This window comes from Thalassophryne amazonica, chromosome 9, assembly GCF_902500255.1.
Source record: "Thalassophryne amazonica chromosome 9, fThaAma1.1, whole genome shotgun sequence".
In the NCBI taxonomy this organism is placed as follows: Eukaryota; Metazoa; Chordata; class Actinopteri; order Batrachoidiformes; family Batrachoididae; genus Thalassophryne; species Thalassophryne amazonica.
The window spans coordinates 14,998,627-15,022,908 of record NC_047111.1 but is presented as its reverse complement, the minus strand read 5'-3'; the positions used below and the strand labels follow the sequence as shown (position 1 = coordinate 15,022,908).

Here is a 24,282-nt window from a genome sequence, read left to right as displayed (position 1 = left end):
AATTGGTGTGTGTCCTCTGGCTTCATGGATAGATAAAGCTGGGTATCATCTGCGTAACAATGAAAATTTAAGCAATACCGTCTAATAATACTGCCTAAGGGAAGCATATATAAAGTGAATAAAATTGGTCCTAGCACAGAACCTTGTGGAACTCCATAATTAACTTTAGTCTGTGAAGAAGATTCCCCATTTACATGAACAAATTGTAATCTATTAGACAAATATGATTCAAACCACCGCAGCGCAGTGCCTTTAATACCTATGGCATGCTCTAATCTCTGTAATAAAATTTTATGGTCAACAGTATCAAAAGCAGCACTGAGGTCTAACAGAACAAGCACAGAGATGAGTCCACTGTCCGAGGCCATAAGAAGATCATTTGTAACCTTCACTAATGCTGTTTCTGTACTATGATGAATTCTAAAACCTGACTGAAACTGTTCAAATAGACCATTCCTCTGCAGATGATCAGTTAGCTGTTTTACAACTACCCTTTCAAGAATTTTTGAGAGAAAAGGAAGGTTGGAGATTGGCCTATAATTAGCTAAGATAGCTGGGTCAAGTGATGGCTTTTTAAGTAATGGTTTAATTACTGCCACCTTAAAAGCCTGTGGTACATAGCCAACTAACAAAGATAGATTGATCATATTTAAGATCGAAGCATTAAATAATGGTAGGGCTTCCTTGAGCAGCCTGGTAGGAATGGGGTCTAATAAACACGTTGATGGTTTGGATGAAGTAACTAATGAAAATAACTCAGACAGAACAATCGGAGAGAAAGAGTCTAACCAAATACCGGCATCACTGAAAGCAGCCAAAGATAACGATACGTCTTTGGGATGGTTATGAGTAATTTTTTCTCTAATAGTTAAAATTTTGTTAGCAAAGAAAGTCATGAACTCATTACTAGTTAAAGATAATGGAATACTCAGCTCAATAGAGCTCTGACTCTTTGTCAGCCTGGCTACAGTGCTGAAAAGAAACCTGGGGTTGTTCTTATTTTCTTCAATTAGTGATGAGTAGAAAGATGTCCTAGCTTTACGGAGGGCTTTTTTATGGAGCAACAGACTCTTTTTCCAGGCTAAGTGAAGATCTTCTAAATTAGTGAGACGCCATTTCCTCTCCAACTTACGGGTTATCTGCTTTAAGCTACGAGTTTGAGAGTTATACCATGGAGTCAGACACTTCTGATTTAAAGCTCTCTTTTTCAGAGGAGCTACAGCATCCAAAGTTGTCTTCAATGAGGATGTAAAACTATTGACGAGATACTCTATCTCCCTTACAGAGTTTAGGTAGCTACTCTGCACTGTGTTGTTATATGGCATTAGAGAACATAAAGAAGGAATCATATCCTTAAACCTAGTTACAGCGCTTTCTGAAAGACTTCTAGTGTAATGAAACTTATTCCCTACTGCTGGGTAGTCCATCAGAGTAAATGTAAATGTTATTAAAAAATGATCAGACAGAAGGGAGTTTTCAGGGAATATTGTTAAGTCTTCTATTTCCATACCATAAGTCAGAACAAGATCTAAGATATGATTAAAGTGGTGGGTGGACTCATTTACTTTTTGAGCAAAGCCAATAGAGTCTAATAATAGATTAAATGCAGTGTTGAGGCTGTCATTCTCAGCATCTGTGTGGATGTTAAAATCGCCCACTATAATTATCTTATCTGAGCTAAGCACTAAGTCAGACAAAAGGTCTGAAAATTCACAGAGAAACTCACAGTAACGACCAGGTGGACGATAGATAATAACAAATAAAACTGGTTTTTGGGACTTCCAATTTGGATGGACAAGACTAAGAGACAAGCTTTCAAATGAATTAAAGCTCTGTCTGGGTTTTTGATTAATTAATAAGCTGGAATGGAAGATTGCTGCTAATCCACCGCCCCGGCCCGTGCTACGAGCATTCTGACAGTTAGTGTGACTCGGGGGTGTTGACTCATTTAAACTAACATATTCATCCTGCTGTAACCAGGTTTCTGTTAGGCAGAATAAATCAATATGTTGATCAATTATTATATCATTTACCAACAGGGACTTAGAAGAGAGAGACCTAATGTTTAATAGACCACATTTAACTGTTTTAGTCTGTGGTGCAGTAGAAGGTGCTATATTATTTTTTCTTTTTGAATTTTTATGCTTAAATAGATTTTTGCTGGTTATTGGTAGTCTGGGAGCAGGCACCGTCTCTACGGGGATGGGGTAATGAGGGGATGGCAGGGGGAGAGAAGCTGCAGAGAGGTGTGTAAGACTACAACTCTGCTTCCTGGTCCCAACCCTGGATAGTCACGGTTTGGAGGATTTAAGAAAATTAGCCAGATTTCTAGAAATGAGAGCTGCTCCATCCAAAGTGGGATGGATGCCGTCTCTCCTAACAAGACCAGGTTTTCCCCAGAAGCTTTGCCAATTATCAATGAAGCCCACCTCATTTTTTGGACACCACTCAGACAGCCAGCAATTCAAGGAGAACATGCGGCTAAACATGTCACTCCCGGTCTGATTGGGGAGGGGCCCAGAGAAAACTACAGAGTCCGACATTGTTTTTGCAAAGTTACACACCGATTTAATGTTAATTTTAGTGACCTCCGATTGGCGTAACCGGGTGTCATTACTGCCGACGTGAATTACAATCTTACCAAATTTACGCTTAGCCTTAACCAGCAGTTTCAAATTTCCTTCAATGTCGCCTGCTCTGGCCCCCGGAAGACAATTGACTATGGTTGCTGGTGTCGCTAACTTCACATTTCTCAAAACAGAGTCGCCAATAACCAGAGTTTGATCCTCGGCGGGTGTGTCGTCGAGTGGGGAAAAACGGTTAGAAATGTGAACGGGTTGGCGGTGTACACGGGGCTTCTGTTTAGGGCTACGCTTCCTCGTCACAGTCACCCAGTCAGCCTGCTTTCCCGGCTGCTCGGGATCTGCCAGAGGGGAACTAACGGCGGCTAAGCTACCTTGGTCCGCACCGACTACAGGGGCCTGGCTAGCTGTAGAATTTTCCACGGTGCGGAGCCGAGTCTCCAATTCGCCCAGCCTGGCCTCCAAAGCTACGAATAAGCTACACTAATTACAAGTACCATTACTGCTAAAGGAGGCCGAGGAATAACTAAACATTTCACACCCAGAGCAGAAAAGTGCGGGAGAGACAGGAGAAGCCGCCATGCTAAATCGGCTAAGAGCTAGTAGCTACGCTAAGCTAGCGGATTCCTAAAAACACGCAAAGTGAATAATGTGTAAATAATTTAGAGGTGATTCAGCAGAATGAGTGCTTTAGTTAAGGCACGTAAAGATTACACTGGGAAACAAATCGTAATCTAGATAACTAGATCAATCTAACTGCGCAGATTAAACAGCTAACAGATACAGAAAAACACCGCTGTGCTCCGGAACAGGAAGTGATACAATACCGCAGTGAGAGCCAACCACCAGTAGAGGCAAGCCTAGTAGTGTTCAGAATAATAGTAGTGCTATGTGACTGAAAAGAGTATATTTCTTATTGTTACATGGGAAACAAGGTACCAGTAGATTAGGTAGATTCTCACAAATCCAACAAGACCAAGCATTCATGATATGCACACTCTTAAGGCTATGAAATTGAGCTATTAGTAAAAAAAAAAAAGTAGAAAAGGGGGTGTTCACAATAATAGTAGTGTGGCATTCAGTCAGTGAGTTTGTCAATTTTGTGGAACAAACAGGTGTGAATCAGGTGTCCCCTATGTAAGGATGAAGCCAGCACCTGTTGAACAAACTTTTCTCTTTGAAAGCCTGAGGAAAATGGGACGTTCAAGACACTGTTCAGAAGAACAGCGTAGTTTGATTAAAAAGTTGATTAAAAAGTTGATTGGAGAGGGGAAAACCTATACACAGTTGCAAAACATTATAGGCTGTTTATCTACAATGATCTCCAATGCTTTAAAATGGACAAAAAACAAACAAACAAACAAAAAAAAAAAAAACAGAGACACGTGGAAGAAAACGGAAAACAACCATCAAAATGGATAGAAGAATAACCAGAATGCCAAAGGCTCAGCTCCAGGATGATCAAAGACAGTCTGGAGTTACCTGTAAGTGCTTTGACAGTTAGAAGACGCCTGTGTGAAGCTAATTTATTTGCAAGAATCCCCCGCAAAGTCCCTCTGTTAAATAAAAGACGTGCGCAGAAGAGGTTACAATTTGCCAAAGAACACATCAACTGGCCTAAAGAGAAATGAGGAATATTTTGTGGACTGATGAGAGTAAAATTGTTCTTTTTGGGTCCAAGGGCCGCAGACAGTTTGTGAGACGACCCCCAAACTCTGAATTCAAGCCACAGTTCACAGTGAAGACAGTGAAGCATGGTGGTGCAAGCATCATGATATGGGCATGTTTCTCCTACTATGGTGTTGGGCCTATATATCACATACCAGGTATCATGGATCAGTTTGGATATGTCAAAATACTTGAAGAGGTCATGTTGCCTTATGCTGAAGAGGACATGCCCTTGAAATGGGTGTTTCAACAAGACAATGACCCCAAGCACACTAGTAGACAAGCAAAATCTTGGTTCCAGAATCCAAACCAACAAAATTAATGCCTCGCAGATGTAAAGAAATCATGAAAAACTGTGGTTATACAACTAAATACTAGTTTAGTGATTCACAGGATTGCTAAAAAAGCAGTTTGAACATAATAGTTTTGAGTTTGTAGTGTCAACAGCAGATGCTACTATTCTTGTGAACACCCCCCTTTTCTACTTTTTTTTTTTTTTTTACTAATAGCCCAATTTCATAGCCTTAAGAGTGTGCATATCATAAATGCTTGATCTTGTTGGATTTGTGAGAATTTACTGAATCTACTGGTACCTTGTTTCCCATGTAACAATAAGAAATATACTCAAAACCTGGATTAATCTTGGGCATCCAGTGTGGGCAGCAAAGTAAGAATTTCATTGTACAGGGAAACGTGTTTCTTTACTGTGCATAAGACAATTAAAGCTTTGAATCTTGAATCTCTTGGTTTCAAACTGCTCGTTTTCAATTCAGATTCCTTCTTTAATTAATTGCTGTAATATTTTAACGTAACTTTTGATCTCTTCACTCCTGAAATAAACAAACAGCAAAAATAAAGAACTACAATAAACAAACCATGCTCTAAAGCTGAAAGCTTGATTATAGTAGTAGTCAATCAATCAATCAATTTTTTTATATAGCGCCAAATCACAACAAACAGTTGCCCCAAGGCGCTTTATATTGTAAGGCAAGGCCATACAATAATTATGTAAAACCCCAACGGTCAAAACGACCCCCTGTGAGCAAGCACTTGGCTACAGTGGGAAGGAAAAACTCCCTTTTAACAGGAAGAAACCTCCAGCAGAACCAGGCTCAGGGAGGGGCAGTCTTCTGCTGGGACTGGTTGGGGCTGAGGGAGAGAACCAGGAAAAAGACATGCTGTGGAGGGGAGCAGAGATCGATCACTAATGATTAAATGCAGAGTGGTGCATACAGAGCAAAAAGAGAAAGAAACAGTGCATCATGGGAACCCCCCAGCAGTCTACGTCTATAGCAGCATAACTAAGGGATGGTTCAGGGTCACCTGATCCAGCCCTAACTATAAGCTTTAGCAAAAAGGAAAGTTTTAAGCCTAATCTTAAAAGTAGAGAGGGTGTCTGTCTCCCTGATCTGAATTGGGAGCTGGTTCCACAGGAGAGGAGCCTGAAAGCTGAAGGCTCTGCCTCCCATTCTACTCTTACAAACCCTAGGAACTACAAGTAAGCCTGCAGTCTGAGAGCGAAGCGCTCTATTGGGGTGATATGGTACTACGAGGTCCCTAAGATAAGATGGGACCTGATTATTCAAAACCTTATAAGTAAGAAGAAGAATTTTAAATTCTATTCTAGAATTAACAGGAAGCCAATGAAGAGAGGCCAATATGGGTGAGATATGCTCTCTCCTTCTAGTCCCCGTCAGTACTCTAGCTGCAGCATTTTGAATTAACTGAAGGCTTTTTAGGGAACTTTTAGGACAACCTGATAATAATGAATTACAATAGTCCAGCCTAGAGGAAATAAATGCATGAATTAGTTTTTCAGCATCACTCTGAGACAAGACCTTTCTGATTTTAGAGATATTGCGTAAATGCAAAAAAGCAGTCCTACATATTTGTTTAATATGCGCTTTGAATGACATATCCTGATCAAAAATGACTCCAAGATTTCTCACAGTATTACTAGAGGTCAGGGTAATGCCATCCAGAGTAAGGATCTGGTTAGACACCATGTTTCTAAGATTTGTGGGGCCAAGTACAATAACTTCAGTTTTATCTGAGTTTAAAAGCAGGAAATTAGAGGTCATCCATGTCTTTATGTCTGTAAGACAATCCTGCAGTTTAGCTAATTGGTGTGTGTCCTCTGGCTTCATGGATAGATAAAGCTGGGTATCATCTGCGTAACAATGAAAATTTAAGCAATACCGTCTAATAATACTGCCTAAGGGAAGCATGTATAAAGTGAATAAAATTGGTCCTAGCACAGAACCTTGTGGAACTCCATAATTAACTTTAGTCTGTGAAGAAGATTCCCCATTTACATGAACAAATTGTAATCTATTAGACAAATATGATTCAAACCACCGCAGCGCAGTGCCTTTAATACCTATGGCATGCTCTAATCTCTGTAATAAAATTTTATGGTCAACAGTATCAAAAGCAGCACTGAGGTCTAACAGAACAAGCACAGAGATGAGTCCACTGTCCGAGGCCATAAGAAGATCATTTGTAACCTTCACTAATGCTGTTTCTGTACTATGATGAATTCTAAAACCTGACTGAAACTCTTCAAATAGACCATTCCTCTGCAGCTGATCAGTTAGCTGTTTTACAACTACCCTTTCAGTAGTCTCTCTAAATCACACACACGCTCCAACCAATGAGAACAAAACCACTCTGCATCAATTTACTCTTACAATAATCACCAGAAATCACAGAAACTCAGCCATCAAGAGTCTTATAACTGTCTATAAACCGTGTTACACATTTTCAATTTGTCCTCAAGTCATCCAAAAGTTCATTAGTTGTTGAAACACATTTACTTTTTCTATTAGTTCTTGCCAACTTTATGAATTAAAAAAAAATATATAAACAATAAAACAAGAGCCAATCCTTCAAATTCTTTATATTTATTTACACTCTCATTTAACAACCATGTTGAAGATATTATACCGTAAATGTTTGTTATGCATTATTTGGCCAATTTTATACTCTAAATTTGTTCAATTTCAGTGTTTGTTCTCTGTAATGCGATTTCGGGATGATCCTAATTACTCAAGTATTTCCAGGCACTAGGCGATATGCAGAACAATAATGATATAAGATATAAAGTATACAGTGCATGTTGATTTAACAGGTCTTTAGTCGTGTGTATCAACCCTATCAACTTTGATATTTTTGATTTCACATGATTAATGTGAGGTTTCCGTTAACATAGTAAGAACTTAAGACCCTTCGGCTGCTCCCTTGTTTTCACCCGGGGTCGCCACAGTAAATCCGAGGTGGATCTGCATGTTGATTTGGCACAAGTTTTACACTGGACGTCCTTCCTGACGCAACTCCACATTACATGGAGAAATGTGGCAGAGGTGGGGTTTGAACCAGGAACCTTCCACACTGAAACCAAGCTCACTAACCACTTGGTCACCACCCCTGCTTTCCCTTAACAGAGTAATAATAATTTGTGATCATGTAAAACACCAAGAAATTTTGTTTTATTTACTCTATTTGAACATCCTATCTGTGTAGCATTTCCAAAACTTATGACCTTTGTTTTGCTTGTATTTAAAAATAGCATACTTACAGCAAACCACTTTAACTTCTTGATGTGACACTGCCCCCCCGAGGGCCACAATTAGAATCAAAAAGTGCCGGACCTGCTCGACCTTATCTGAGGACATAGTGGGGCAGTTCTATGGTAACGGTTCTCTCAAAAATTCTTGAAAGGGTAGTTGTAAAACAGCTAACTGATTATCTGCAGAGGAATGGTCTATTTGAAGAGTTTCAGTCAGATTTCAGAATTCATCATAGTACAGAAACAGCATTAGTGAAGGTTACAAATGATCCTCTTATGGCCTCAGACAGTGGATGCATCTCTGTGCTCATCCTGTTAGACCTCAGTGCAGCTTTTGATACTGTTGACCATAAAATTTTATTACAGAGATTAGAGCATGCCATAGGTATTAAAGGCTCTGCGCTGCAGTGGTTTGAATCATATTTATCTAATAGATTACAATTTGTTCATGTAAATGGGGAGTCTTCTTCACGGACTAAGGTTAATTATGGAGTTCCACAAGGTTCTGTGCTAGGACAGATTTTATTCACTTTATACATGCTTCCCTTAGGCAGTATTAGAAAGCATTGCTTAAATTTTCATTGTTACGCAGATGATACCTAGCTTTATCGATCCATGAAGCCAGAGGACACACACCAATTAGTTAAACTGCAGGAATGTCTTTCAGACATAAAGACATGGATGACCTCTACTTTCCTGCTTTTAAATTCAGATAAAACTGAAGTTATTGTACTTGGCCCAACAAATCTTAGAAACATGGTGTCTAACCAGAGCCTTACTCTGGATGGCATTACCCTGACCTCCAATAATACTGTGAGAAATCTTGGAGTCATTTTTGATCAGGATATGTCCTTCAATGCGCATATTAAGCAAATATGTAGGACTGCTTTGTTGCATTTGCACAATATCTCTAAAATTAGAAAGGTCTTGTCTCAGAGTGATGCTGAAAAGCTAATTCATGCATTTATTTCTTCTAGGCTGGACTATTGTAATTCATTATCATCAGGTTGTCCTAAAAGTTCCCTGAAAAGCCTTCAGTTAATTCAAAATGCTGCAGCTAGAGTACTGACAGGGACTAGAAGGAGAGAGCATATTTCACCCATATTGGCCTCTCTTCATTGGCTCCCTGTTAATTCCAGAATAGAATTTAAAAATCTTCTTCTTAGTTATAAGGTTTTGAATAATCAGGTCCCATCTTATCTTAGGGACCTCATAGTACCATATCACCCCAATAGAGCGCTTCGCTCTCAGACTGCAGGCTTACTTGTAGTTCCTAGGGTTTGTAAGAGTAGAATGGGAGGCAGAGCCTTCAGCTTTCAGGCTCCTCTCCTGTGGAACCAGCTCCCAATTCGGATTAGGGAGACAGACACCCTCTCTACTTTTAAGATTAAACTTAAAACTTTCCTTTTTGAAAAAGCTTATAGTTAGGGTTGGATCAGGTGACCCTGAACCATCCCTTAGTTATGCTGCTATAGACTTAGACTGCTGGGGGGTTTCCCATGATGCACCCAGTGTTTCTTTTTATTCACCTCTTTTTCCTCTGTATGCACCACTCTGCTTTTAATCATTGGTGATTGATCTCTGCTCTCTTCCACAGCATGTCTTTTTCCTGGTTCTCTCCCTCAGCCCCAACCAGTCCCAGCAGAAGACTGCCCCTCCCTGAGCCTGGCTCTACTGGAGGTTTCTTCCTGTTAAAAGGGAGTTTTCCTTCCCACTGTCGCCAAGTGCTTGCTCACAGGGGGTCGTTTTGACCGTTGGGGTTTTTCTTTTGCCTTACAATATAAAGCACCTTGGGGCGACTGTTTGTTGTGATTTGGTGCTATACAACCCCTGGCAAAAATTATGGAATCACCGGCCTCGGAGGATGTTCATTCAGTTGTTTAATTTTGCAGAAAAAAGCAGATCACAGACATGACACAAAACTAAAGTCATCTCAAATGGCAACTTTCTGGCTTTAAGAAACACTATAAGAAATCAAGAAAAAAAAAATTGTGGCAGTCAGTAACGGTTACTTTTTTAGACGAAGCAGAGGGAAAAAAAAAAAATATGGACTCACTCAATTCTGAGGAATAAATTACGGAGTCACCCTGTAAATTTTCATCCCCAAAACTAACACCTGCATCAAATCGGTCTGCTCGTTAGTCTGCATCTAAAAAGGAGTGATCACACCTTGGAGAGCTGTTGCACCAAGTGGACTGACATGAATCACGGCTACAACACCAGAGATGTCAACTGAAACAAAGGAGAGGATTATCAAACTCTTAAAAGAGGGTAAATCATCACGCAATGTTGCAAAAGATGTTGGTTGTTCACAGTCAGCTGTGTCTAAACTCTGGACCAAATACAAACAACATGGGAAGGTTGTTAAAGGCAAACATACTGGTAGACCAAGGAATACAAAGCGTCAAGACAGAAAACTTAAAGCAATATGTCTCAAAAATCGAAAATGCACAACAAAACAAATGAGGAACGAATGGGAGGAAACTGGAGGAAACGTCTGTGACCGAACTGTAAGAAACCGCCTAAAGGAAATGGGATTTACATACAGAAAATCTAAACAAAAGCCATCATTAACACCTAAACAGAAAAAAAACAAGGTTACAATGGGCTAAGGAAAAGCAATCGTGGACTGTGGATGACTGAATGAAAGTCATATTCAGTGATGAACCTCGAATCTGCATTGGGCAAGGTGATGATGCTGGAACTTTTGTTTGGTGCCATTCCAATGAGATTTATAAAGATGACTGCCTGAAGAGAACATGTAAATTTCCACAGTCATTGATGATATGGGGCTGCATGTCAGGTAAAGGCACTGGGGAGATGGCCGTCATTACATCATCAATAAATGCACACGTTTACGTTGATATTTTGGACACTTTTCTTATCCCATCAATTGAAAGGATGTTTGGGGATGATGAAATCATTTTTCAAGATGATAATGCATCTTGCCATAGAGCAAAAACTGTGAAAACATTCTTTGCAAACAGACACATAGGGTCAATGTCATGGCCTGCAAATAGTCCGGATCTTAATCCAATTGAAAATCTTTGGTGGAAGTTGAAGAAAATGGTCCATGGCAAGGTTCCAATCTGCAAAGTTGATCTGGCAACAGCAATCAGAGAAAGTTGGAGCCAGATTGATGAAGAGTACTGTTTGTCACTCATTAAGTCCATGCCTCAGAGACTGCAAGCTGTTATAAAAGCCAGAGGTGGTGCAACAAAATACTAGTGATATGTTGGAGCGTTCTTTTGTTTTTCATGATTCCATAATTTTTTTCCTCAGAATTGAGTGATGGAGCCATGATTCATGTCAGTCCACTTGGTGCAGCAGCTCTCCAAGGTGTGATCACTCCTTTTTAGATGCAGACTAATGAGCAGATCTGATATGATGCAGGCGTTAGTTTTGGGAATGAAAATTTACAGGGTGATTCCATAATTTTTCCTCAGAATTGAGTGATTCCATATTTTTTCCTCTGCTTGGTCTAAAAAAGTAACCATTACTGACTGCCACAATTTTTTTTCCTGATTTCTTATAGTGTTTCTTAAAGCCAGAAAGTTGCCATTTGAAATCACTTTAGTTTTGTGTCATGTCTGTGATCTGCTTTTTTTCTACAAAATTAAACAACTAAATGAACATCCTCCGAGGCCGGTGATTCCATAATTTTTGCCAGGGGTTGTATAAATAAAATTGATTTAACTGAATTACAACAGCAGCAAAATCTGGACATATGGCATCTAACCATGACAGATTAGCTCAGATTGTAATTCCGTTACCGCAGAATTGCCCAGTGAGGTCATGGCCCCGCCCAAACAATTATTTCTAAGCAACATATATTTGGTCAAGTGGCTAAAGCAGTGGACTTGTGACCAGAAGATCATTGGTTCAAATCCCCCTCACACTGGGCTAAGAAAAGAAAAGAAAAAAAAAAAGTCACTCAGGGACCTTGGGCAAGGTCTTTAATCCTCAAGTTTGTCCTGGTGTGTCATGATGTCCTGCATGGCAGCACAGTGACATCGGTGTGTGAACAGGTGAATGTGAGGCATCACTGTAAAATGCTTTGACCATAAATGCACTATACATTCCTCAAAATTATTCCTACCCCATGGAAAACAACATTCTTTTTTGGATTCTTCATTTGTAAAAGCTATTATGTTGGTACTCCCGGTGCATCTTTTGTGTACTTGGTGCTATGCACAAATCCACATATGAGTTGGCTAAACGTCATTTGCATAATAGATATGGCCAAAAGTTCTTTTGTGCTCATGTTCATACACCTGACAATATCTCAACAAAAACATCTTTTTTGATAGTGCCCATTGGAAATACTTCCTGTGAATCTTTGTCCTATAGTTATTTCAAGATATTCCAATAAATGCCTTTTTGTTGACCACATGTTAAACAATAAATAAATGAATAAAAAGCATCTTTCAAGAAGAGTAAATAGAGGAAAAGTGTTTTGGTCATTCTCATCATGGCCAAGAAGGAGTTCAGTGAGGACCTACATCAGTCCCTCGTGGGTGCCCCTTGTGAAGGAAAGTTACAAGACCATTTCAAAGCAGTATGATGTCCCTGTGACAACCGTCCAGAGCACAATCAACAAGCACAAGAGGTTCAACACTCAAAACCTCAGTGGATGTGGCTGGAAGTATAAGGTGTCCCCCAAACCTGCCAGGAAAATCTGCCAAGAGGTCAACAACAACCCCCGGAGCACAACCAAGGCCCTAACTGAAACGCTTGAACAGGCAGGGATGAAGGTGCCACGGTCCACCATCGAGTAAGGCTTGCACAGAGGTCGTCTCCATGGACGTAGGCCTCGGAAGGCGCCCCTAATTAGGAAGTAACATCTGAAGGCTCACCAGGCCTTTGCTTGAGGTAATCTGAAGCAAGATCCCAGCTGTTGGTCAACCATCCTGGTCTGATGAAACAAAGTTGGAGTTATTTGGTCAAATGAATGCTGAATACATCTGGAGGAAGAAAGTAGAAGCATACAAGCCAAAGAACACTGTGCCCACCAGCAAGCATGGTGGTGTAAACATAATGAGAGGGGCACGCTTCTCTTCCAGTAACACAGGAAACCTTGTCAAGGTCCAAGGAATCACCAGAAAGGAGGATTACATCAGGATCTATGATGAAAACATGAAGGAACCCTAACCCTAACCACTGAGAAACCCTGGCATGGCCACACCTGGAAGTACCAGCAGGACAATGATCCAAAACATACCGACAAGGGAATGAAGAAATGGTTCAAGGACAATGTCCTAGAATGGCCAAGCCAGAGTGCTGGACTGAATCCAAATGAGAACTTGTGGTGAGAGTTCAAGACCAGAGTGATACTAGGAAACCAACCAACTTGACCCAGCTTGAGGCTTTTGCCAAGGAAGAATGGGCCAACATTCCACAGGAGACATGCAGGAAGGTTGTGGACATGTACAAGAACAGTCTTTTATAAGCAGCCATAAAAACCAAAGGCTATGCTACTGACTATCTAAGAAAGACATTGGACACAGTAAACCCGGGGTATGAATAATTTGGAACATGGCATTTTTTGAAAATCCCTAAAACAAAAGGTATGAATAATTGAGGATGTCTGCCAAGGCAGTCCGTTTAAGGAGACCTTCTACACACATCAACCACAGGGACACGCACAGTCGCGCAAGAAGACCTGTTCTGCTTCAACAACACAAAGTCACAGCAGCACAAAAAAAAAAAAATTAAAGAAAGAAAAGTAAATCCAGAATCTGTTCACAGCCATGAGAGAACCCACTCCGGGGTTAAATGTGGGCACCTCTTTGTCCAGCGAGGCCTCCAGGTGCAGGGATCTGTCTGACATCAGGAAGCTGCGAGTGGTCTCCACCATGGGCTGAGGACCCGGTTTCTCCGGGGCATACTGAACCTTCCGGATCACCAGACGCACAGAGTTCCTACACACAGAAATCGATCCAAGTCAAAGCTGATCGCAAATGAAGAAAAGCCAAAACACTTCTAAACTGTTGACATCGTTTACTGCATAAAAATAATTATAAAAATTACAGGTTCATTTTGATATCATTACTCAGATGTTCTCTTCATGGATGTTTGACTTTTGGGTTCTGCGCCTCTGTTGCTGTTTGTATGTTTTTATATAAATGTGTGACTTCAACTCACCTCTTGTGAATCTTCTCTTCTATGGACTTGGCACAGAACGCTCTGATCTCAAAGTCAACGCCACAAGCCTGCAAGAGACCAGAAATAAAGCAGCACATCTGGAACCAGCTAGAGTTTAGTTCTGATCCAAATCAACATTCCTGGTCAAAATTACCGGCACCCTGGGATTTCAACTAAATAACTGCAAAAGAACAGATTTAACATGACAGCAAATATTTAATAAAATGTCCAAAATGTTAGTGACAAAACTAATAAAACTCATCTGTACTTGATGGTTAGTGATCATGTGACCCAAAAGAATCAATGAATGACTGTCTTACCGCATTAAAATAGCGAAGTGTTTCCCGTTTTTTTCCCCACAATGGCCAAAACAAGAGATCATCAGAAATATTACTATTAAAACTTAATTCCAAAACCTATAAAAAACAATTGCCAAAATCCCGAATCCAACAGGTCCTGAAGTCATCATAAAACTGTTAAAGACACTTTGCCTCTACTGGTGGTTGGCTCTCACTGCGGTATTGTATCACTTCCTGTTCCGGAGCACAGCGGTGTTTTTCTGTATCTGTTAGCTGTTTAATCTGCGCAGTTAGATTGATCTAGTTATCTAGATTACGATTTGTTTCCCAGTGTAATCTTTACGTGCCTTAACTAAAGCACTCCTTCTGCTGAATCACCTTTAAATTATTTACACATTATTCACTTTGCGTGTTTTTAGGAATCCGCTAGCTTAGCGTAGCTACTAGCTCTTAGCCGATTTAGCATGGCGGCTTCTCCTGTCTCTCCCGCACTTTTCTGCTCTGGGTGTGAAATGTTTAGTTATTCCTCGGCCTCCTTTAGCAGTAACGGTACTTGTAATAAGTGTAGCTTATTCGTAGCTTTGGAGGCCAGGCTGGGCGAATTGGAGACTCGGCTCCGCACCGTGGAAAATTCTACAGCTAGCCAGGCCCCTGTAGTCGGTGCGGACCAAGGTAGCTTAGACGCCGTTAGCTACCCCCTGGCAGATCCCGAGCAGCTGGGAAAGCAGGCCGACTGGGTGACTGTGAGGAGGAAGCGTAGTTCTAAACAGAAGCCCCGTGTACACCGCCAACCCGTTCACATCTCTAACCGTTTTTCCCCACTCGGCGACACACCCGCCGAGGATCAAACTCTGGTTATTGGCGACTCTGTTTCGCGAAATGTGAAGTTAGCGACACCAGCAACCATAGTCAATTGTCTTCCGGGGGCCAGAGCAGGCGACATTGAAGGAAATTTGAAACTGCTGGCTAAGGCTAAGCGTAAATTTGGTAAGATTGTAATTCACGTCGGCAGTAATGACACCCGGTTACGCCAATCGGAGGTCACTAAAATTAACATTAAATCGGTGTGTAACTTTGCAAACCAATGTCGGACTCTGTAGTTTTCTCTGGGCCCCTCCCCAATCAGACCGGGAGTGACATGTTTAGCCGCATGTTCTCCTTGAATTGCTGGCTGTCTGAGTGGTGTCCAAAAAATGAGGTGGGCTTCATAGATAATTGGCAAAGCTTCTGCGGAAAACCTGGTCTTGTTAGGAGAGACGGCATCCATCCCACTTTGGATGGAGCAGCTCTCATTTCTAGAAATCTGGCCAATTTTCTTAAATCCTCCAAACCGTGACTATCCAGGGTTGGGACCAGGAAGCAGAGTTGTAGTCTTACACACCTCTCTGCAGCTTCTCTCCCCCTGCCATCCCCGTAGAGACGGTGCCTGCTCCCAGACTACCAATAACCAGCAAAAATCTATTTAAGCATAAAAATTCAAAAAGAAAAAATAATATAGCACCTTCAACTGCACCACAGACTAAAACAGTTAAATGTGGTCTATTAAACATTAGGTCTCTCTCTTCTAAGTCCCTGTTGGTAAATGATATAATAATTGATCAACATATTGATTTATTCTGCCTTACAGAAACCTGGTTACAGCAGGATGAATATGTTAGTTTAAATGAGTCAACACCCCCGAGTCACACTAACTGTCAGAATGCTCGTAGCACGGGCCGGGGCAGAGGATTAGCAGCAATCTTCCATTCCAGCTTATTAATTAATCAAAAACCCAGACAGAGCTTTAATTCATTTGAAAGCTTGACTCTTAGTCTTGTCCATCCAAATTGGAAGTCCCAAAAACCAGTTTTATTTGTTATTATCTATCGTCCACCTGGTCGTTACTGTGAGTTTCTCTGTGAATTTTCAGACCTTTTGTCTGACTTAGTGCTTAGCTCAGATAAGATAATTATAGTGGGCGATTTTAACATCCACACAGATGCTGAGAATGACAGCCTCAACACTGCATTTAATCTATTATTAGACTCTATTGGCTTTGCTCAAAAAGTAAATGAGTCCACCCACCACTTTAATCATATCTTACATCTTGTTCTGACTTATGGTATGGAAATAGAAGACTTAACAGTATTCCCTGAAAACTCCCTTCTGTCTGATCATTTCTTAATAACATTTACATTTACTCTGATGGACTACCCAGCAGTGGGGAATAAGTTTCATTACACTAGAAGTCTTTCAGAAAGCGCTGTAACTAGGTTTAAGGATATGATTCCTTCTTTATGTTCTCTAATGCCATATACCAACACAGTGCAGAGTAGCTACCTAAACTCTGTAAGTGAGATAGAGTATCTCATCAATAGTTTTACATCCTCATTGAAGACAACTTTGGATGCTGTAGCTCCTCTGAAAAAGAGAGCTTTAAATCAGAAGTGCCTGACTCCGTGGTATAACTCACAAACTCGTAGCTTAAAGCAGATAACCCGTAAGTTGGAGAGGAAATGGCGTCTCACTAATTTAGAAGATCTTCACTTAGCCTGGAAAAAGAGTCTGTTGCTCTATAAAAAAGCCCTCCGTAAAGCTAGGACATCTTTCTACTCATCACTAATTGAAGAAAATTAGAACAACCCCAGGTTTCTTTTCAGCACTGTAGCCAGGCTGACAAAGAGTCAGAGTCAGAGTTATTTTCATTAGTTACTTCATCCAAACCATCAACATGTTTATTAGACCCCATTCCTACCAGGCTGCTCAAGGAAGCCCTACCATTATTTAATGCTTCGATCTTAAATATGATCAATCTATCTTTGTTAGCTGGCTATGTACCACAGGCTTTTAAGGTGGCAGTAATTAAACCATTACTTAAAAAGCCATCACTTGACCCAGCTATCTTAGCTAATTATACGCCAATCTCCAACCTTCCTTTTCTCTCAAAAATTCTTGAAAGGGTAGTTGTAAAACAGCTAACTGATCATCTGCAGAGGAATGGTCTATTTGAAGAGTTTCAGTCAGGTTTTAGAATTCATCATAGTACAGAAACAGCATTAGTGAAGGTTACAAATGATCTTCTTATGGCCTCGGACAGTGGACTCATCTCTGTGCTTGTTCTGTTAGACCTCAGTGCTGCTTTTGATACTGTTGACCATAAAATTTTATTACAGAGATTAGAGCATGCCATAGGTATTAAAGGCACTGCGCTGCGGTGGTTTGAATCATATTTGTCTAATAGATTACAATTTGTTCATGTAAATGGGGAATCTTCTTCACAGACTAAAGTTAATTATGGAGTTCCACAAGGTTCTGTGCTAGGACCAATTTTATTCACTTTATACATGCTTCCCTTAGGCAGTATTATTAGACGGTATTGCTTAAATTTTCATTGTTACGCAGATGATACCCAGCTTTATCTATCCATGAAGCCAGAGGACACACACCAATTAGCTAAACTGCAGGATTGTCTTACAGACATAAAGACATGGATGACCTCTAATTTCCTGCTTTTAAACTCAGATAAAACTGAAGTTATTGTACTTGGCCCCACAAATCTTAGAAACATGGTGTCTAACCAGATCCTTACTCTGGATGGCATTACCCTGACCTCTAGTAATACTGTGAGAAATCTTGGAGTCATTTTTGATCAGGATATGTCATTCAAAGCGCATATTAAACAAATATGTAGGACTGCTTTTTTGCATTTACGCAATATCTCTAAAATCAGAAAGGTCTTGTCTCAGAGTGATGCTGAAAAACTAATTCATGCATTTATTTCCTCTAGGCTGGACTATTGTAATTCATTATTATCAGGTTGTCCTAAAAGTTCCCTAAAAAAGCCTTCAGTTAATTCAAAATGCTGCAGCTAGAGTACTGACGGGGACTAGAAGGAGAGAGCATATCTCACCCATATTGGCCTCTCTTCATTGGCTTCCTGTTAATTCTAGAATAGAATTTAAAATTCTTCTTCTTACTTATAAGGTTTTGAATAATCAGGTCCCATCTTATCTTAGGGACCTCGTAGTACCATATCACCCCAATAGAGCGCTTCGCTCTCAGACTGCAGGCTTACTTGTAGTTCCTAGGGTTTGTAAGAGTAGAATGGGAGGCAGAGCCTTCAGCTTTCAGGCTCCTCTCCTGTGGAACCAGCTCCCAATTCAGATCAGGGAGACAGACACCCTCTCTACTTTTAAGATTAGGCTTAAAACTTTCCTTTTTGCTAAAGCTTATAGTTAGGGCTGGATCAGGTGACCCTGAACCATCCCTTAGTTATGCTGCTATAGACGTAGACTGCTGGGGGGTTCCCATGATGCACTGTTTCTTTCTCTTTTTGCTCTGTATGCACCACTCTGCATTTAATCATTAGTGATCAATCTCTGCTCCCCTCCACAGCATGTCTTTTTCCTGGTTCTCTCCCTCAGCCCCAACCAGTCCCAGCAGAGGACTGCCCCTCCCTGAGCCTGGTTCTGCTGGAGGTTTCTTCCTGTTAAAAGGGAGTTTTTCCTTCCCACTGTAGCCAAGTGCTTGCTCACAGGGGGTCGTTTTGACCGTTGGGGTTTTACATAATTATTGTATGGCCTTGCCTTACAATATAAAGCGCCTTGGGGCAGCTGTTTGTTGTGATTTGGCGCTATATAAAAAAATTGATTGATTGACTTTCAGGAGGAATCTCTGAAGTCCAACAATCAGAACATCTAAAGAGCTCCAGGCTGACCTGGAACCATCTGGACAAGAGTCTGACCGATATGGATTTGTTGGGGCCAATACAGATATTAGGAAGTAAATAATTTATGACTCAGGTAAATCTGACAATACACACATTGTGATTCCTAACATTTTATTTTCAAACCCTTATGACAAAGAAATGTAACCGAGGTTTGATATTTTACAGTTTAAACATGGATTTTATTACAAATAACTATAAATCCAACCAAAAACCAACATATGTCATGCTGCTAATTAGCAGTTGCTGTGTTGCATCTCTCAGCGTTTGTGTTAAATAAACTTCTCTATTTTGGCTCCGCCTACCTGGAGGCATATTGATCTCTTATGGATGACTGTCCCTTGTTGCTAATGTGACCAAGGGGTGATGGGGTCCCAGTCACGCTTGACAGCATTGTAAACAATGCTGCCAACACCATTTCCCACAGCCAAAGTGTTTTGGCTGCTTTATTTATGCAGTAAAGTACGAGTTTTCATATAAGCAAAAATAAAAACATACGTTCGTAAAAGGCTCATACTAGCCAACCAGGCTCTAATCTGGACCACACTGAACGCCGGAGTCTCAAGTGGCAGAGGAGGCACTGAACATACCAAAGGCAACCTAGCCTAACCCAAGGACAGAACATCTTTGGTCTATCAGGAGGACAACAATCCAAAGTACATGTCAACACAAACAGTTTCAAAAGGAAATGGACTGTTTGAAACTAGCCAGCAATTAGTCAAATCCTAGAGCTCATTGCAAAAAGGACTAAGGCGATGGGAGATAAACACAAACCGAAGACGGCTACAAGAAACGTTAACAGGAAGTTGTTCCCAAAAGTTCTACACGTAAACATTAGTGAAAGCTGCCAATAAACCAGGTTAAAGAACACTGTTTGTTTATTTGTTTCTACTGATCTTTCTTTCCCTGTAATAAGCATATTGTTAAATATTAAGATTTTATGAAACTGTTTATTTTTCATTGATTTCTGGAGATATTCTGAATTATGCAAGTGAATTCAGGGGCACCAGTAATTTGACCTGGACTGTATATGGAAGTGAAATATCCAAACCTTTGTACAGTTAAACATTAAAACTGGTAAATAAATGAGCACTCAGAAGAATGTTTGGGTTTGTTACCTTCCCCGTGTCCTCGGGGCCGGGCTGTAAAGTGACTGAACAGGGAAGGTTCTGAGGAATCTGAAAACATACAAACTTCAACTCACACTGGTGACTCAAAACAAACCAAGTACTAAAACTGAAGGGGGCGACAAAAACAACTGAAGCCCATGGAGAGTGGACTCACAGTGAAATAGAATGGGTGTGCATGCTGACCAAGTTTCTTCAGGAGCCGCTCCTGCAGGCGGCTATTGGGTTTCCGTTCTTCAGGCACCGGAGGGAAGGCCTGGAAGCACAAAAACATTTAGAAACATAATCTTTGACTGAATGTTTGATTTCAGACATGAAAAACAAACAACAACAACAAAAAAGACAAAACAAAAGAAGAATGTCAACATAATGTGTCCGAAAGGAAGTAGGAAGAAGCATCTGCTTATTCAACCCTACCACTTGTCCTGTCCAAGTCCTTTTCTTAATAATCAGTTGATTTCAAAATACTGTTTTAAACAAATTTACATCTAGATGTATGTAAATATCTACTAGCATTTCATGATTATACACATTTACAGACAAAAAGAAAATAAGCAAGTAAATAAATGTAATAGATGGATATGTGAAACAACTGGTGACCATCAAAGTCCTTCATCCTCCCTGTACCCTGTGAAAACCATGTTTGTATACCGACAATCATTCATCTCGAAGCTTCACAAACACCATTTCCTGTCACTGCTCAGGACATTTTCAAAGTAAAGGCCAACCTGTGCCAAAGACATGAAATGATTTTATTTTGAAGTCAACTCAGAAAATGGTCATGAAGTATGGTAACAAACCGTTCATACACTGCCACATGTGCAGCTATATCCAGGTGTACTTCAAAGTATAACAGCTTACTTTGATTAACTTTTCAGGAATGTTGTTAAGTAGTTCATTAATTAATTAAGGAAGACTTAGCTTATTGTCCTGTGGGGATCCACGGGCTCCAGATTGGGTAGCGTTTATAAAATAGGGAGCTGACATTTTTCAAGGGTGGCAAAAAATTACACAAAATTTCTACAATGAGTGTGAGTCAAGAATATTTTTAGAACCTTAGGACTCAACAGTTTTTGGAAGAGGAACTCAACCCTTTATTTCCTGTTAATTGTGAATTTTTTTAAATGTTAGTTTACTGTCTTAATGCTTTTATAAATTGTTTACATTCTTGTTATCATATACACACTATTATTATTGTTATAATTTTATTTTTACTTCTCTTTTGTCATTTGATTTTTAAATGGGCCACAACGGAAACAAGTGTTTTCACTTTCTTGTGTCATCCATGTATTTTTAATGTATTTACAATTATATTCTGTACTTACAATGAACTTACTAAATAAAATCACTCACCACACTCGCGTATGACTTATTGCCTCCTGCTGGAACGGCATGTGAGTCCATAATGTAGTTAGCAACATCCATTGTTCAGTGTTGTTCGCTAATATCCATACTTTCTGCAAATATATTAGTCCTATCAATGCTCCATTTTTGCAGTGTTCATCCTAGACTCAAAATACATAAACATACCAAACGGCAAGTGTCAGCTCGCAGCGGTTTCTCTGTGATTGAAGTTACACGCACACACTCACCGTCTTTTGCACATTCTGACGCAAGTAGGTGTTTCTAATTTTAAACAGGCAGAAACAGAGGCGGTTGCGGTAGACATCAAACAGATTTCACTTATAATAACAGCAACATGAAACTTAACAAAACTGACTAAACCAATTAAAAAAAACACACAAAAAAAAAACAAATTAATAATGCTATCAACACTGTTAAACTAACATGAACCACAATAACACTTAAAACCTCAAACCACAAACTCCCATGGTGCACCGCAGCACGTCCACTGTTTACTGGGTAGCCATATTGCTAATTTCTCCAAAAATATTAGTCCTATCAACTTTCCATTTTCACAGTGGTCATCACTGACCCAAAATACATAAACATACCAAACAGCAAATATCAGCTCTCCCCAGTTTCAGCGTAATCTAAGCCACACACACACACACACACACACACACACACACACACACACACACACACACACACACACACACACACACACACACAACGTGGCTATTATAATATAGATTAAAAAGAAGTTTAACTCCATTTAATTGAATGGAAAAAAAAAAAAGCACTGCTATGATGTCACAGCATCTTTCTGAGAAGTTCAGGGATTTTTGGTTTAAAAGCACTCGGAGTTGCTGTACAAATAAACCAGCTAAGGTTACCTCACACAGACCTCAATCAAAGGCGAGGGCAATTCAAACCTAATTTGGGCCACCAGGGGGCAGATTCTCAGACACTGAGTGCACAGGAACTCCATGAGTTGTTCATGGATCACAATTAAACTTTCTGCTGTAGATTGTACACTGCTATGTACGTTGGGTTTGGTGATGAGCAGGTTGGTGACCCCTGACAAACTTCATAAAAGCTGAACAATAAAAATCAGCACCCTACAGGACTGAATGAAAGTGAAAATGAGACACTGGAAAGGGGGCAGAACATCACCTGGAAGGTAGAAATGTAGAGATCCTTCCGGAAAGACAGACCCAGGACATCAAGGTCCTCACGGCCGTATCGAAATGCACAGGTCAGCGTGACGAAGACTGCAGCCGAGCAAGAATCCAAACACAGAATGAGGATTATGACACATCAATGAACACAAAACAAGGACAAAATCCTGAACCTGATGGGACAGACTGCAATAATAACACTTTAAACCGTTCTCCAGCTTCTGCCCAACTTGTTTTCATAGTAAAGGAGGAAGTGGTCCTACCTTTCCGGTCTTTCAGATATTCAGGGTCAACAAGGATCACACCATCTGTCAGCAACAAGGAAGGAAGACAAAAAAAACAACTCATCACAAAACAGTTCAGAGTTTATTCATTAAATTATTTTAAAGTCCAAACCACAGAGTTAGTGAGTCCTGAAGTCCAAACTACAGAGTCAGTGAGTCCTGATCAACTTATTTATTGGAAGTTGTTCTTATATTATTGAGTTTATTTGTTTAGTGCTTTGATTACTGTCCAATACAAATATTCTGTATAATATTAGTTATTTTAACCATCAATGAATGTGTGATTTTTGGTATACAAGTCACAGGACCTCCCAAATTAGTACAAAAATAAATAAATCCCACCCCCGGATTAAATTTTGACAAAAATGGTGCAATTTGGTGCATTCTGACAGCACTTTGATCAGTTTTTTTGGTTTAAAACAAAGTGGTATTTGACTCTTATACTGGAACAAAATAGCCACCATTTTTGGTGCGTGTGGTCAGACAAGTGTCTAGTAAACACTTTGTTCCCACTGCTTGCATAAGCAGTAGCTTCACTGCACAGCAGACAGCACGCGGTGCCAGGCCTGTCCACTGTCCTCAGTCATACTTAAACGGAGTCCCCTGGCTGTCCATCTCCTCTGTCCACTCCCACCTCCATCTCTATCTTGGGCAGTCACAATTATTACAATATTCGCCAATCGCGATTATTTTTCATATTCGCGAATATTTTTCATAATCGCGATTACCGTGAATTATTTATTTTATCAACAAAGTTGCATAAACGACTCGGAATCTGACGTCATCGTGCAGACGTCAACGACTGAAATCATTAACAACTAATTTAGTAGTCGACGAGTCGTTTATTTTATTTAAGTCTTTGATTTTTCTCTCAATTCACAGTTTTAGGCAGCGAGCCATCCTGCCGTCATCTGGACGTTCAAATTTTGGATAAGACGGCCGATTAAAACACCGGCCCTCTTGTTCAAAGCCTTTTAAAATGCGCAGTTTACCGAAGGAGCTGTGTGTGTGTGTGTGTGTGTGTGTGTGTGTGTGTGTGTGTGTGTGTGTGTGTGTGTGTGTGTGTTGCAGACTGAGGGAGCGAACCACAAATCAGAAAAAGTTGGGACTATATGTAAAATGAAGATAAAAATAAAAATGTTGCACTATTCCCAGTTTCTCCACTCAGAGAAACCAAACGTTCTTCCAGAGTTGTGTAATCATACTACGATAGTAGAATATAAAGAAGGGAAAAAAAGAAAAAAATAGACAATATAATCGTCAATCGCAATTATTTGCCTGACAATTAATCTTCTCCAGAAATTCCTAATTGTGACAGCCCTATCTCTATCTCATCTGTGCCATCACCAGGCTGTACGTACTGCATAGCTGGAAGCAAAA

The 24,282-nt window shown here is 40.2% G+C and overlaps 1 protein-coding gene across 2 annotated transcripts in view; it reads right to left on the bottom strand.

Moving 5' to 3' along the window:
• LOC117516771 (arrestin red cell) overlaps positions 1-24,282 on the bottom strand; it is a 60,728-nt gene that overhangs the window by 17,365 nt on the left and 19,081 nt on the right. For both annotated transcript variants that reach the window (XM_034177625.1, XM_034177624.1), the window contains exons 4-9: positions 22,882-22,926; positions 22,614-22,711; positions 20,251-20,349; positions 20,085-20,144; positions 13,963-14,030; positions 13,604-13,739 (exon numbers count right to left, since the gene is read on the bottom strand). In XM_034177625.1, coding sequence (XP_034033516.1) covers positions 13,604-13,739; positions 13,963-14,030; positions 20,085-20,144; positions 20,251-20,349; positions 22,614-22,711; positions 22,882-22,926 — 506 coding nt within the window. The remainder of the gene's footprint in view (positions 1-13,603; positions 13,740-13,962; positions 14,031-20,084; positions 20,145-20,250; positions 20,350-22,613; positions 22,712-22,881; positions 22,927-24,282) is intronic.